This window comes from Trachypithecus francoisi, unplaced genomic scaffold (genome assembly GCF_009764315.1).
Source record: "Trachypithecus francoisi isolate TF-2019V2 unplaced genomic scaffold, Tfra_2.0 Lachesis_group2, whole genome shotgun sequence".
NCBI classification, from domain to species: Eukaryota; Metazoa; Chordata; class Mammalia; order Primates; family Cercopithecidae; genus Trachypithecus; species Trachypithecus francoisi.
Genome location: NW_022681465.1, coordinates 160,599,058 through 160,612,958, shown reverse-complemented (window position 1 = coordinate 160,612,958; position 13,901 = coordinate 160,599,058). Strand labels below are relative to the sequence as shown.

General features: G+C 37.4%; 1 protein-coding gene across 3 annotated transcripts in view; it reads right to left on the bottom strand.

Moving 5' to 3' along the window:
- Nucleotides 1–13,901, bottom strand: part of FNIP1 (folliculin interacting protein 1) — a 155,126-nt gene that overhangs the window by 74,109 nt on the left and 67,116 nt on the right. For all 3 annotated transcript variants that reach the window (XM_033181332.1, XM_033181335.1, XM_033181334.1), the window contains exons 4-6: nucleotides 3,277–3,377; nucleotides 2,949–3,023; nucleotides 983–1,074 (exon numbers count right to left, since the gene is read on the bottom strand). In XM_033181332.1, coding sequence (XP_033037223.1) covers nucleotides 983–1,074; nucleotides 2,949–3,023; nucleotides 3,277–3,377 — 268 coding nt within the window. The remainder of the gene's footprint in view (nucleotides 1–982; nucleotides 1,075–2,948; nucleotides 3,024–3,276; nucleotides 3,378–13,901) is intronic.

The window sequence follows — 13,901 nt, the reverse complement described above, 5'->3', positions numbered from 1 at the left end:
AAAGATTTCATTCTTTGTCACATTTTTCCTTTATTTAAAAAAATGAAATAATCAAGCGAGTTAAGAAAAAGCAGAACTTCTATTTTTCTATAACACACACACATTATAAAGTATATGCCTAACACTATGACTAGTGCACAGTAATAGGTGTTTTATAAGCGATTGCTCATTTGAATAAATACAAATCATAAAAAATAAATAATAGGATGTTATACAGTTCAAGTTGGAAGAAAAAATTGTTTTCTACTAATATATAACAAATATTTATTTAAATTAATTATGAATAAAAGTTCTTACTAAACAGAAAATGAGAGAAATATTAATACTATTCTAATTGCTATCCCATTCCCTTGGCTACTATATAGCTTTTTATGCACCAGAAATATCGCAATACAGCAGCAGTTCACTTGAACTGTCTAGAAAAAATGACCAGAAATTTTAGAAAGTCTGTCACTTTAAAATGTAGTACTTAAATAACAACAATCAGCTAACCAAAGTACTAAATGAATTGTTATTCTAATAAATCTTTTAAGAAACATCAAATTTGAACATCTGCTCATCTGAATTACAGGTCACAAAAACAAGCATCATTTTAAAATGACTTTTATGGTTAGGGAAGACAGAAGGAAGAAGGTGTAATAGTCTTCCTCAGCTGAAATAGCCCAAAGAACTACTAAGGGCTTTTCCTATCACTGACACCTTTCAAAGATGCTTCAAATTTAACAATGAAAAACAATGAAGGCAAATTAGATATATCTAAAGCAGTCTCTTTATCAGATAAAATAAATACTGTGTTCAAATATATGAAAAATATGTTTTCCAAATAAATGTTATACATACTGGCAATTTAAAAGGCTCTTCCACTTACAGTATTTGAAATTCTTTGTTATCATGACAGATCTGCATTATTAAGGAATAACTTCAAAAAACACGTTACACTGTTAATATTTTTTAAACTTATAAAATCAAAGGAACCATTTACCTATATTTCCAAGCAGTCCATTAATAACTGTGTTATTATCAGCCTTTAATGTATTGTTGTCCTGATTGATGAATTCAAGACTATCTTGTAGCCTATGGAGGGTGAGAAAAAAATTAATTCCAAATTCATTTTATGGTTTAAGGGCAATTCTTTGGACATCCTGATGAAATTTTAAGCACAAAAACAGTTTCTTCCTATTAGCATTACAAATTCACTAATATAATCATTTAAATCAGAGGTTGGTAAACTATAGCCTAAGTGCCAGATCTAGTCTGCTGCCTCTTTTTGTAAATAAAGTTTTATTGGAACACAGCCATGCCCACTCATTTATAAACTGTGTATGAATGCTTTGATGCTGCAACAGCAGAGCTGAGAAACTATAACCCATTGTCTGGCTCACAAAGCCAAAAATACTTACTATCTGGATCTTTAAAGAAGAAGTTACTGAACCTGATTTAGATTATAAACAAGGTTTCCCCTCATATTTTAGACCTAAAAATATTTTCTAATTATCTGTTAGGGAGAGGTGGAAGCTAGGAGGAAGAAGAGGAGAATAAATCATTAGGCAAATATCCAAAAACTATCTTTAGTCTAATATATTACAAATAACCTATATGACTTCTTTTAGTGACTCTTTCAGGATAACAAAAATAAAAGTACTTTATGCTTTTAGTGCAAAATATCCTTTCTAGAGATTTTAGGAATCATTAGAACTTAGAAAAGGTGAAAAAACTCAGGTGATTATGGCTAACATCAGTGATTCCAATACGGAATCTTTAATTTCTACTTTAGTAGGTCTCTAATTTCTACTTTTAAAAATCAGTATTTTTGGCTTCAAGATATTTTAAAGCATCCATAATATTTTAAAGGATATCTCCCACAGCCGGGCATGATGTCTCAGGCCAGTAATCCCAGCACTTTGGGAGACTGAGGCGGGCGGATCATCTGAGGTCAGGAGTTCGAGACCTGCCTGGCCAACTTAGTGAAACTCTGTCTCTACTAAAAATACAAAATTAGCCGGGCATGGTGGCCTGCACCTGTAGTCCCACCTACCCTGGAGGCTGAGTCAGGAGAATTGCTTGAACCCGAGAGGCAGAGGCTGCAGTGAGCTGAGATCACGCCACTTTACTCCAGCCTGGTGACACAGTAAGGCTCCATTTCAAAAAAAAAAAAAGAGAAAAAGACTACCTCCTATTTTCCTTCCGAAGAGTTACAGGTATTAGAAACTTAGCTAATAAAACTCTTCCAAACAGGTATTTTTAAGGCATTAAGAATTGATGGGGGCCGTACAGAATTTCTGTAATCTGGAGTAGTTTCCTTGCTGCCTTTGACCTTGGGTTATCCCCAGGGGCTCTGACTAGCCAATGAGTCTTGCTCTGATATGGCACCTGCAAAATCTCTCTCTGGGGTCTTTTACTGCCTAACTTTAGCCCCAGTAATTTGCTAGGTTCTGGCACATGGCCCATGATCCTGACACCAGGCCTGCCTTTGTTTCAGCTTCACTATTCCAATCTTTGCATTAATAGCTTGTAATACCCTGGTGGCTATCATTATATAGTGTATATATTATGTGTAATATCAATATGGCTGACCTAGGTCAGTCCTGTCTGTAGGGTTAATTTCATAGGGGATCTGAAAATTGAAGAGCACCAACCCTACAGATTGTGGTAACTCAGGAAACTCAGTGTGGTACCGCAAAACTGAAAATCAGCATGTTGACCTAAGACGGAAATCCATTCAACATTCTACTTCCAGATACTGCTTCTAGCAGTTCACAGAAACAGAAACCACATCTCCTGTTTCTCAACTAAACTCAATTGAGAGTGAAATCTGGCCTCCATGAACTTTTAAACTTAAGGAAAGATAGAAAATCTGAACTTGTGCTCAGTGCTAAAAGCAGTTTGTTAGTTTTCATACTTTGTACATCTAAAGTAATACAATTCCCCGTGTATCCATAAGCACTTACGTATTGAGACTTCCACAAATACTGCTGCCAGTCCGAGCAGTAAACACTTTGCTGAGCATGAGCTGTGGAGGGGAACTATGAAGAAAAAGAGAAAGAGAGAGACCAAAACTAAAACACAATGGCCTTTTGGAGTTACTATAAATAAAAATGTGTAAGTCAGTCACAGAGGTTTCACAGCATAGTTGCCAATGGTAGCATTAAAACCAGAGAACATTTTAAATGGAGTATGACAAGCTCAATCTGAGTGAAGATCATATAAAATTCTCTCTAAAAAAAACCAAATACCTAAAAATGGACTCGTTAAAAAAAAAATCAGAAAATTTCTCACCGAATCTGATGAATTTTTAGGGTGGATCCTTTGTAGCTCATTGCTACTGAGCCAAACATCATCTCTCCAAGCATATTGGCATCAGAAGAGCATCGAGAACCCTAAACAATAACCACACATTAACAAACTGTGTTAATTAAAAGCTTATGACTATTTCATATATTGATTTTTATTAAAATTCTTTTTATAGTTATTCTACATTAATAATTGTAATTCTACACTGTATGTATACGCTGTTCTGCAACTTGATTTTCTTCATTTTAAAATGTCTTCTTGATGTAACCATGTTGTTACACATAAATGTGACTAATTCCTTTTAAGAGCTGTACAATATTTTATTGCATGAAAATACCACCGTTTGTCAGACCAATTCCCTTTATTCACGGGCATTTAGGTCACTTCCAGATTTTTGCTATTATCAATAATGCACAAGTAGGCATTCTTAACCACATCTTATGCATATGCAATGTTTCTCCAGGATAGATAATAAGTGAAATTCAAATAATATGCAAAATAATTTTTACTACTCCCGTTGTATAAAAGAAGCATCGATAAATAGGGCAATTTATATCTATTTTGTACTTCTGTAAAGACATATCTGTGATCTACAGTTTCAATACTATGCCTATGAAAATCCTAATGGCATTTTTTACAAAAACAGAAAAACATATTAAAATTCATATGAAACCACAGAAGACCACAATGAACCAAATCAACCTTGAAAAAGAACAAAGCTGGTGGGCATTACACTTCCTGATTTCAAATTATACTACAAAGCTACAGTAGTGAAAACAGTAAGGTAATGACATTAAGACAGACATACAGACCAATGGAACAGAACAAAGAGACCAGAAATAAACCTACATGTATACAGTCAACTGATCTTCAAGAAGTGCGCTAACAATACACAATGGGGACAGGGTAATCTCTTCAACAAATGCTTCTGGGAAAACTGGATATCCACATGCAAAAGAATAAAACTGGTGTCCTATATCATGCACAAAATCAACTCAAAATGGATTAAACGCTTACACGTATGACCTGAAACTGTAAAACTCCCAGAAGAAAATAGGAGAAAACCTTGATGACATTGATCTTAGCAATAATTTCACAGATATGACAGCCAAAGCACAGGTAACAAAAGCAAAAACAGACAAGTGGGACTACGTCAAACTAAAATGTTTCTGCACAGCAAAGAAAATAATCAAGAGGGCAAAAAGATAAAATATGGAATGGGAAAAAATACTTGCAAACCATTTATCTGATAAGGGATTCGGCTTCAAAATGTACCAGAAACCCCTACAACTCTATAGTAAAAACTAATAATGCAATTAAGGTCTTGAATAAACATTTCTCCAAAGAATTCATACAAATGACCAACTGATACAGGAGAAATGCTCAACATTTCTAATCAGAGAAACGTAAATCAAAACCACAAAACCTGTCAGGTTGGCTATAATCAAAAAAGCAAAGACAACAAGTGGTGAGGATGTGGCAAAACTGGAGCCCTTGCACACTGCTGTAGGAATGCAAAATGGTACTGTACTTATGGAAAACAACATGGCAAGTCCTCCAAAAATTAAAAATAGAACTACCATGTGATCTGGCAATTCCACTTCGGGGCATTTTTCCAAAATAATTAAAATCAGGATCTCAAAGAGATGTTAGCACTCCTATGTTCATTACAGCACTATTCACAATAGCCAAGATGTGAAAATAACCCTAAATGTCCATTGACAGATGAAGAGATAAATGAAACATAATAAATACATAGAATGAAACACTATTCAGTTTTTAAAAAGAAGAAAATTCTGCAACATGCAACAACACAGATTAATCTTAAGGATGTTAGGCAAAATGAAATAAGCCAGTCACAAAAAGATAAATACTGCATGATAAGATAAATACTCCACTTATATGAGGTATTTAAAATAGCCAAATTTACAGAATCAAAGAGTAGAATGGTAGTTACCAGGGGCTGGGGTAAGGGGGAAATGTGGAGTTACCAGGGACTGGGGCAAGGGGGTAACTAATCAATGGCATTAAATTTCAAACAATTTGGATAAGCTCTAGAGATCTACAGTGTACATACAGACAACAATTCCTTGTACATTTAAAAATTTAAGAGGGTAGATCTCATGTTCTTACCACCATTTTTTTTTTTTTAAGACTTCCTTGAGGCTGGGCACGGTGGCTCACGCTTGTGATCCCAGCATTTTGAGAGGCCGAGGCGAAAGGATCACGAGGTCAGGAGTTTGAAACCAGCCTGGCCAACATGGTGAAACCCCGTCTCTGCTAAAAATACAAAAAATTAGCTGGGTGTGGTGGTGCACGCCTGTAATCCCGGCTACTCGGGAGGCTGAGGCAGGAGAATTGCTTGAGCCCAGGAGGCAGAAGTTATAGTGAGTGGAGATCGGGCCACTGCACTCCAGCCTGGACGACAGAGCAAGACTTCCTGGAAACATTAGAATGTCTTGTTTCCAAAGAATCTCCTGATTAAAAAGTTATTCTCTTTCATTATTCTTTGTCTTCACAGGAGTCAGACAACAGTTAAAGATTGAACTTATCCATTGGGATACTATTTAGATATCATGGCAAATATCACTATTTACCTACCAAGTATCTGTTCTCTAATTCTTCCTCATTTTTTGAAGTCCAGTTTGTTTTAGGGAACTAATGTGCACAACTGAAAAAAATTTCATTTCACAGGCTCACTTGAAGATAGGAGATTTAGAATAATTTTTATACTTAAAAGGTTAGTGTTATGGTTGAAGTAGCAATTTTCAGTACTCATTTACATGCATTTGACACAGGCCTGGTCAGTAAGATGTAAATGGAAGTCACTACAGATGGAGATGTCATATTATAACAACAAGGCAATAAGTACACATTAACTCCAAGTAGAAAGATAAGGGAACCATGGTCTCTGAGGGTATCTTGAAGCCCAGTATCATACCTAGATAGTACATTTTTAGGGTTATCATGTCAGGAACACAATCCCTAATTTGTTTAAGCCACTGTTTAGAGAGTGTCCCAATACCATCCTTTGATGCAATTATATAAAATAAAAAAATTAATGGTTTCTAAAATATTTAGGAAAATTCTAATAACCATAAAGTGAAGAGAATCCCCATTTTACAACTGGAGACCAGGATATACAGCTGCACACTGTTTTTCATTTTATCATGTGACTCTTTTACTCCTTTGTCTGTTTACTACCTATCCTAAATTGTCCTATTATTAGGGTTAAGACAATCCCTATGTTTAAATATTTGTACCTTTCTTTAAAAGACACTTTCAAGTAGCAACACATTTTTTTAATACATGGCTATTTTTATATCAGTTTCATATATGTTCATTTACATGTTTTTTTTCCTTCTCAGAGCTATACTCTTAATTTTGGTCTAATAAGAGCACAAACATTATTATTATTATTATTATTATTACTTGAGATGGAATCTTGCTCTTGTCTCCCAGGCTGGATTGCAATGGCACGATCTTGGCTCACTGCAACCTCCACCTCCCGGGTTTCAAGTAATTCTCCTGCCTCAGCTTCCAGAGTAGCTGGGACTACATGTGCACGCCACCAAAACCAACTAATTTTTGTATTTTTAGTAGAGACGGGGTTTCACCATTTTGGCCAGGATGATAACAATCTCTTGCCCTTGTGATCCGCCCACCTTGACCTCCCAAAGTGCTGGGATTACAGGCATGAGCCACCGCGCCTGGCCCACAAAGTTAATTTTTAAGAAAAAAGTCATTTCTGTCATACCTAGGTTACTAATATAGAAAGCAACTAATTTATTCTTGAGATTTCGTTAAGATAAAATTTTTATTGTAAGACACAGAGGCCTGGGTACTGAGAACATTTCAGAAATGGAGTTGAATAATTTTTTTAATGATAAAATAGCTTTTTTAAAAAAATCAATGCCAGTATTACTTGGCAACCTAAATTACTTCTGGCTAATGACAGACATGGTAGTCTTCCCTTACAAGCTCCATAATGTGTCTAACTCCATTGTTATTTTGACTAAATTTATTATTTCTTGTATTAAGCAAGCTATACAAATTTAAATACCAAGGCATTTATAGATCTTACTATTACACAAACAAAATAATCCCCAGAAGCAAAATACAGTAAAAATATTAATAAATTGCTATGTAAATTTTATGACACCATATAGTTTACTATTAAGGTTCTCTTTGTCTGTTCTAACATATATTAAATAGTTACCATGAATGTGACTGGCAAGCTATGTATTTTAATGTGACATAATCTACAACGAAACTTATAATTAAAAGGATGCTATTATCATTATTGCCTTTTTAAAAATGTCTTATTTAAAAGGTCTATTCTAAGTACTCATTCCTGAAACCTAATAATCTGTTAAACCCTGTGTAACTCAAAGAATATGTTCCACTTACCTAAAATTATATACATTTTTAAAAAATTATTATTATGCTTCTTAGTTCTGGGATACATGTGTAGAATGTGCAGGTTTGTTAAATAGGTATACATGTGCCATGGTGGTTTGCTGCATCCATCAACCTGTCATCTACATTAGGTATTTTTCCTAATGCTATTCCTCCCCTAGCCCCCCAACCCCCAACAGGCCCCAGTGTGTGATGTTCCCCTCCCTGTGTCCATGTGCTTTCATTGTTTAACTCCCACTTATGAGCGAGAACATGTGGTGTTGGTTTTCTGTTCTTGTGTTAGTTTGCTGAAAATGATGGTTTCCAGCTTCATCCACATCCCTGCAAAGGACATGAACTCATCCTTTTTCATGGCTGCACAGTATTCCATAGTGTATATGTATGTGCCACATATTCTTTATCCAGTCTATCACTGATGGACATCTGGGTTGGTTCCAAGTCTTTGCTATTGTAAATGTGCTGCAATAAACATACGTATCCATCTGTCTCTATACTAGAATGATTTATAATCCTTTGGGTATATACCCAGTAATGGGATTGCTGGGTCAAAGGGTATTTCTGGATCTAGATCCTTGAGGCATTGCCACACTGTCTTCCATAATGGTAGAACTAATTTACACTCCCACCAACAGTGTAAAAGGGTTCCTATTTCTCCACATCCTCTCCAGTATCTGTTGTTTCCTGCCTTTTTAATGATTGCCATGCTTATCTCATTATGGTTTTGATTTGCGTTTCTTTAACGACCAGTGATAATGAGCTTTTTTTCATGTTTGCTGGCTGTATAAATGTCTTCTTTTGAGAAGTGTCCGTTTGTATCCTTCATCCACTTTTTGATAGCATTGTTTGTTTCTTGTAAATTTGTTTAAGTTCCTTGTAGATTCTGGATATTAGTCCTTTGTCAGATGGATAGATTGCAAAAGTTTTCTCCCATTCTGCAGGTTGCCTGTTGACTCTGATGATACTTTCTTTTGCTGTGCAGAAGCTCTTTAATTAGAACTCATTTGTCAATTTTGGCTTTTGTTGCCATTGCTTTTGGTGTTTTAGTCATAGTCTTTGTCCATGCCTATGTCCTGAATGGTATTGCCTAGGTTTTCTTCTAGGGTTTTTATGGTTTTAGGTCTTACGTTTAAGTCTTTAATCCATCTTGAGTTAATTTTTGTATAAGGTGTAAGGAAGGGATCCAGTTTCAGTTTTCTGCATAAGGCTAGTAAGTTTTCCCCAACACCATTTATTGTTTTTGTCAGGTTTGTCGAAGATCAGATGGTTGTTGTTGTGTGGCGTTATTTCTGAGGCCTCTGTTCTGTTCCACTGATCTATGTATCTATTTTGGTACCAGGACAATGCTGTTTTGGTTACTTTAGCCTTGTAGTATAGTTTGAAGTCAGGTAGCGTGATGCCTCCAGTTTTGTTCTTTTTGCTTAGGATTTTCTTGGCTATACAGGCTCTTTCTTGGTTCCATATGAAATTTAAAGTAGATTTTCTAATTCTGTGAAGAAAGTCAATGGTAGATTGATGGGGACAGCATTGAATCTATGAATTACTATAGGCATGATGGCCATTTTCACGATACTGATTCTTCCTATCCATAAGCATGAAATGTTTTTCCATTTGTTTGTATCCTCTCTTTTTCCTTGAGCAGTGGTTTGTAGTTCTCCTTGAAGAGGTCTTTCACATCCCTTGTAAGTTGGATTTCTAGGTATTTTATTCTCTTTGCAGTAATTGTGAATGGGAGTTCACTCATGATTTGGCTCTCTGTTTGTCTATTATTGGTGTATAGGAATGCCTGTGATTTTTGCACATTGATTTTGTATCCTGAGACTTTACTGAAGTTGCTTATCAGCTTAAGGAGATTTTGGGCTGAGACGATCGGGTTTTCTGAATATACAATCATATCATCTGCAAACAGGGACAATTTGACTTCCTCTCTTCCTATTTGAATACGCTTTATTTCTTTCTCTTGCCTGATTGCCCTGGCCAGAATTTCCAATACTATGTTGAATAGGAGTGGTGAGAAAGGGCATCCTTATCTTGTGCTGGTTTTCAAAGTGAATGCTTCCAGCGTTTGCCCATTCGGGATGATGCTGGCTATGGTTTGTCATAAATAGGTATTGATGGAACGTATTTTGAGATACGCTCCACCAATACCTAGTTTATTGAGAGTTTTTAGCATGATAGGGTGTTGAATTTTATCGAAGGCCTTCTCTGCATCTATTGAGATAATCATGTGATTTTTGTCATTGGTTCTGTTCATGTGATGGATTACGTTTATTGATTTGCATACGTTGAACCAGACTTGCATCCCAAGGATGAAGCCAAACTGATTGTGGTGGATAGGCTTTTGGACGTGCTGCTGGATTTGGTTTGCCAGTATTTTATTGTGGATTTTCCCACTGATGTTCATTAGGATACTCGCCTGAAATTTTCTTTTTCTGTTGTTGTCTCTGACAGGTTTTGGTATCAGGATGATGCTGGTCTCATAAAATTAGTTACGGAGGATTTCCTCTTTTTCTATTGATTGGAATAGTTTCAGAAGGAATGGTACCAGCTCCAGCTCCTCTTTGTACCTCTGATAGAATTCGGCTATGAATTCATCTGGTTCTGGACCTTTTTTGCTTGGTAGGCTATTAATTACTGCCTCAATTTCAGAACTTGCTATTGGTCTATTCAGGGGTTTGACTTCTTCCTGGTTTAGTCTGGGGAGGGTGTATATGTCCAGGAATTTATCCATTTCTTCTAGATTTTCTAGTTTATTTGAGTAAAGGTGTTTATTGTATTCTATGATGGAAGTTTGTATTTCTGTGGGATCAGTGGTGATATCCCCTTTATCATTTCTTATTGTGTCTATTTGATTCTTCTCTCTTTTCCTCTTTATTAGTCTGGCTAGTGGTCTATCTATGTTGTTAATTTTTCAAACAACCAGCTCCTGGATTCATTGATTTTTTTAAAGGGTTTTTCCTGTCCCTATCTCCTTCAGTTCTGCTCTGATCTTAGTTATTTCTTGTCTTCTGCTAGCTTTTGAATTTGCTTTTTCTTCTCTAGTTCTTTTAATTATGATGTTAGAGTGTCAGTTTTTGATCTTTCCCACTTTCTCCTGTGGGCATTTAGTGGTATAGACTTCCCTCTAAACACTGCTTTAGCTGAGTCCCAGAGATTCTGGTACGGTGTGTCTTTGTTCAAACTTATTTATTTCTGACTTCAGTTTGTTATTTACCCAGTAGTCATTCAGGAGCAGGTCATTCAGTTTCTAAGTAGTTGTGTGGTTTGAGTGAGTTTCTTAATCCTGAGATCTAATTTGGTTGCACTGTGGTCTGAGAGACTGTTTGTTATGATTTCCGTTCTTTTGCATTCGCTGGCGAGTGTTTTACTGCCAATTATGTGGTCAACTTTAGAATAAGTGTGATGTGGTGCTGAGAAGAATGTATATTCTGTTGATTTGAGGTGGAGAGTTCTGTAGATGTCTATTAGGTCCGCTTGGTCCAGAGCTGAGTTCAAGTCCTGAACATCCTTGTTAATTTTCTGTCTTATTGATCTAATATTGACAGTCAAGTGTTAAAGTCTCCCACTATTATTGTGTGGGAGTCTCAGTTTCTTTGTAGGTCTCTAAGAACTTGCTTTATGAATCTGGGTGCTCTTGTATTGGATGCATATATATTTACAATAGTTAGCTCTTCTTGTTGCACCGATCCCTATTGTTGCATTGATCCCTTTACCATTATGTAATGCCCTTGTCTTTTTTTTTTTTTTTTAATCTTCGCTGGTTTAAAGTCTGTTTTATCAGAGACTAGGATTGCAACCCCTGCTTTTTTTTTTTTTGCTTTCCATTTGCTTGGTAAATATTTCTCCTTCCTTTTATTTTGAGCCTATATGTGTCTTTGCACATGAGATGGGTCTCCTGAATACAGCACACTGATGGGTCTTGACTCGTTATCCAATTTGCCAGTCTGTGTCTTTTAATGGGGGCATTTAGTCCATTTATATTTAAGGTTAATATTGTTATGTGTGAATTTGATCCTGTCATTATGATGCATTGTTGATGCCGTTTCTTCTTAGTGTCAACAGTGTTTACAATTTCATATGTTTTTGCAGTGGCTGGTACTGTTTTTTCCTTTCCATATTTAGTGCTTCCTTCAGGAAGCAGGCCTGGTGGTGACAAAATCTCTCAGCATTTGCTCATCTGGAAAGAATTTTATTTCTCCTTCACTTATGAAGCTTAGTTTGGCTGGATATGAAATTCTGGGTTGAAAATTCTTTTAAGAATGTTGAATATTGGCCCCTGACTCTCTTCTGGCTTCAGAGTTTCTGCAGAGAGATCCACTGTTAGTCTGATGGGCTTCCCTTTGTGTATAACCCAAACTTTCTCTCTGGCTGCCCTTAACATTTTTTCCTTCATTTCAACCTCGGTGAATCTGACAATTATGTGTCTGAGGGTTGCTCTTCTCAAGCACTATCTTTGTGGCATTCTCTGTATTTCCTGAATTTTAATGTTGGCCTGTCTTGCTAGGTTGGGGAAGTTCTCCTGGATAATATCCTGAAGAGTGTTTTCCAACTTGGTTCCATTCTCCCTGTCACTTTCAGGCACACTAATCAAACGTAGGTTTGGTCTTTTCACATAGTACCGTATTTCTTGGAGGCTTTGTTTGTTCCTTTTCATTATTTTTTCTCTAATTTTGTCTTCACTTTTTATTTCATAAAGTTGATCTTCAATCTCTGATATACTTTCTCCCGCTTGACTGATTCAGCTATTGATGCTTGTGTATGCTTCACGAAGTTCTCCTGCTGTGTTTTTCAGCTCCATCAGGTCATTCATGTTCTTCTCTAAACTGGTTATTCCAGTTAGCAATTTATCTAACCTTTTTTCCAGGTTCTCAGCTTTCTTGCATTGAGTTAGAAGATGCTCCTTTAGCTCAGAGGAGTTTGTTTCTACCTATCTCCTGAAGCTTACTTCTGTCAACTTGTCAAACTCATCCTCCATCCAGTTTTGTCCCCTTGCTGGCAAGGTGTTGTGATCCTTTTGAGGAGGAGAGGCATTCTGGTGTTTGGAATTTTCAGCCTTTTTATGCTGGTTTTTCCTCATCTTTGTGGATGTATCTATCTTTGTTCTTTGATGCTGGTGACCTTCAGATGGGGTTTTCATGGGGATGTCCTTTTTGTTGATGTTGATGCTATTTCTTTCTGTTTGTTAATTTTCCTTCTACCAGTCAGGCCCCTCTACTGCAGGTTCGCAGGTGTCTGCTGGAGGTCCACTCCAGACCCTGTTTGCCTGGGTATCACCAGTGGAGGCCACAGAACAGCAAAGATTCCTGCCTGTTCCTTCCTCTGGAAGCTTCATCCCAGCGGGGCACCTGCCACATGCCAGCCAGAGCTCTCCTCTATGAGATGTCTGTTGACCCTTGTTGGGAGGTGTCTCCCAGTGAGGAGTCATAGGGGTCAGGGACCCACTTGAGGAGGTAGTCTGTCCCTTACCAGAGCTTGAACGCTGTGCTGGGAGATCCACTGTTCTCTTCAGAGCTAGCAGGCAGGGACATTTAAGTCTGCTGAGGTTGCGCCCAGGGCCACCTCTTCCTCCAGGTGCTCTGTCCCAGGGAGATGGGAGTTCTATCTATAAGCCCCTGACTGGGGCTGCTGCCTTTCTTTCAGAGACGCCCTGCCCAGACAGGAGGAATCTAGAGAGGCAGTCTGGCTACAGTGGCTTTGCTGAGCTGCGATGAGCTCCGCCCAGTTCTAACTTTCCAGCAGCTTTGTTTCCACTCAGTTGGAAATGCAGAAATCACATGCCTTCTGCTTTCATCTTGCTGGGAGCTACAGACCAGAGCTGTTCCTATTTGGCCATCTTGCCAGCCACCCTATATACATATTTTTTTTTGAGACAAGGCCTCACTCTGTCACCCAGGCTGGGTTGCTATGGCATGATCATAACTCACCACATCCTAGAACTTCTGGGCTCAAGCAATCCTCCCACCTCAGCCTCCTGAGTAGCTGCGACTACAGGCTCACACTACACACATGGCTAATTTTTTTTTTTATTTTTTTTTTTGAGACAGAGTTTCGCTCTTGTTGTCCAGGCTGGAGTGCAATGGTGCAATCTTGGCTCACCACAACATCCGCCTCCCAGGTTCAAGCGATTCTCCCGCCCCAGCCTCCTGAGTAGCTAGGATTACAGGCATGTGCCACCATGCTTATTTCTATATTTT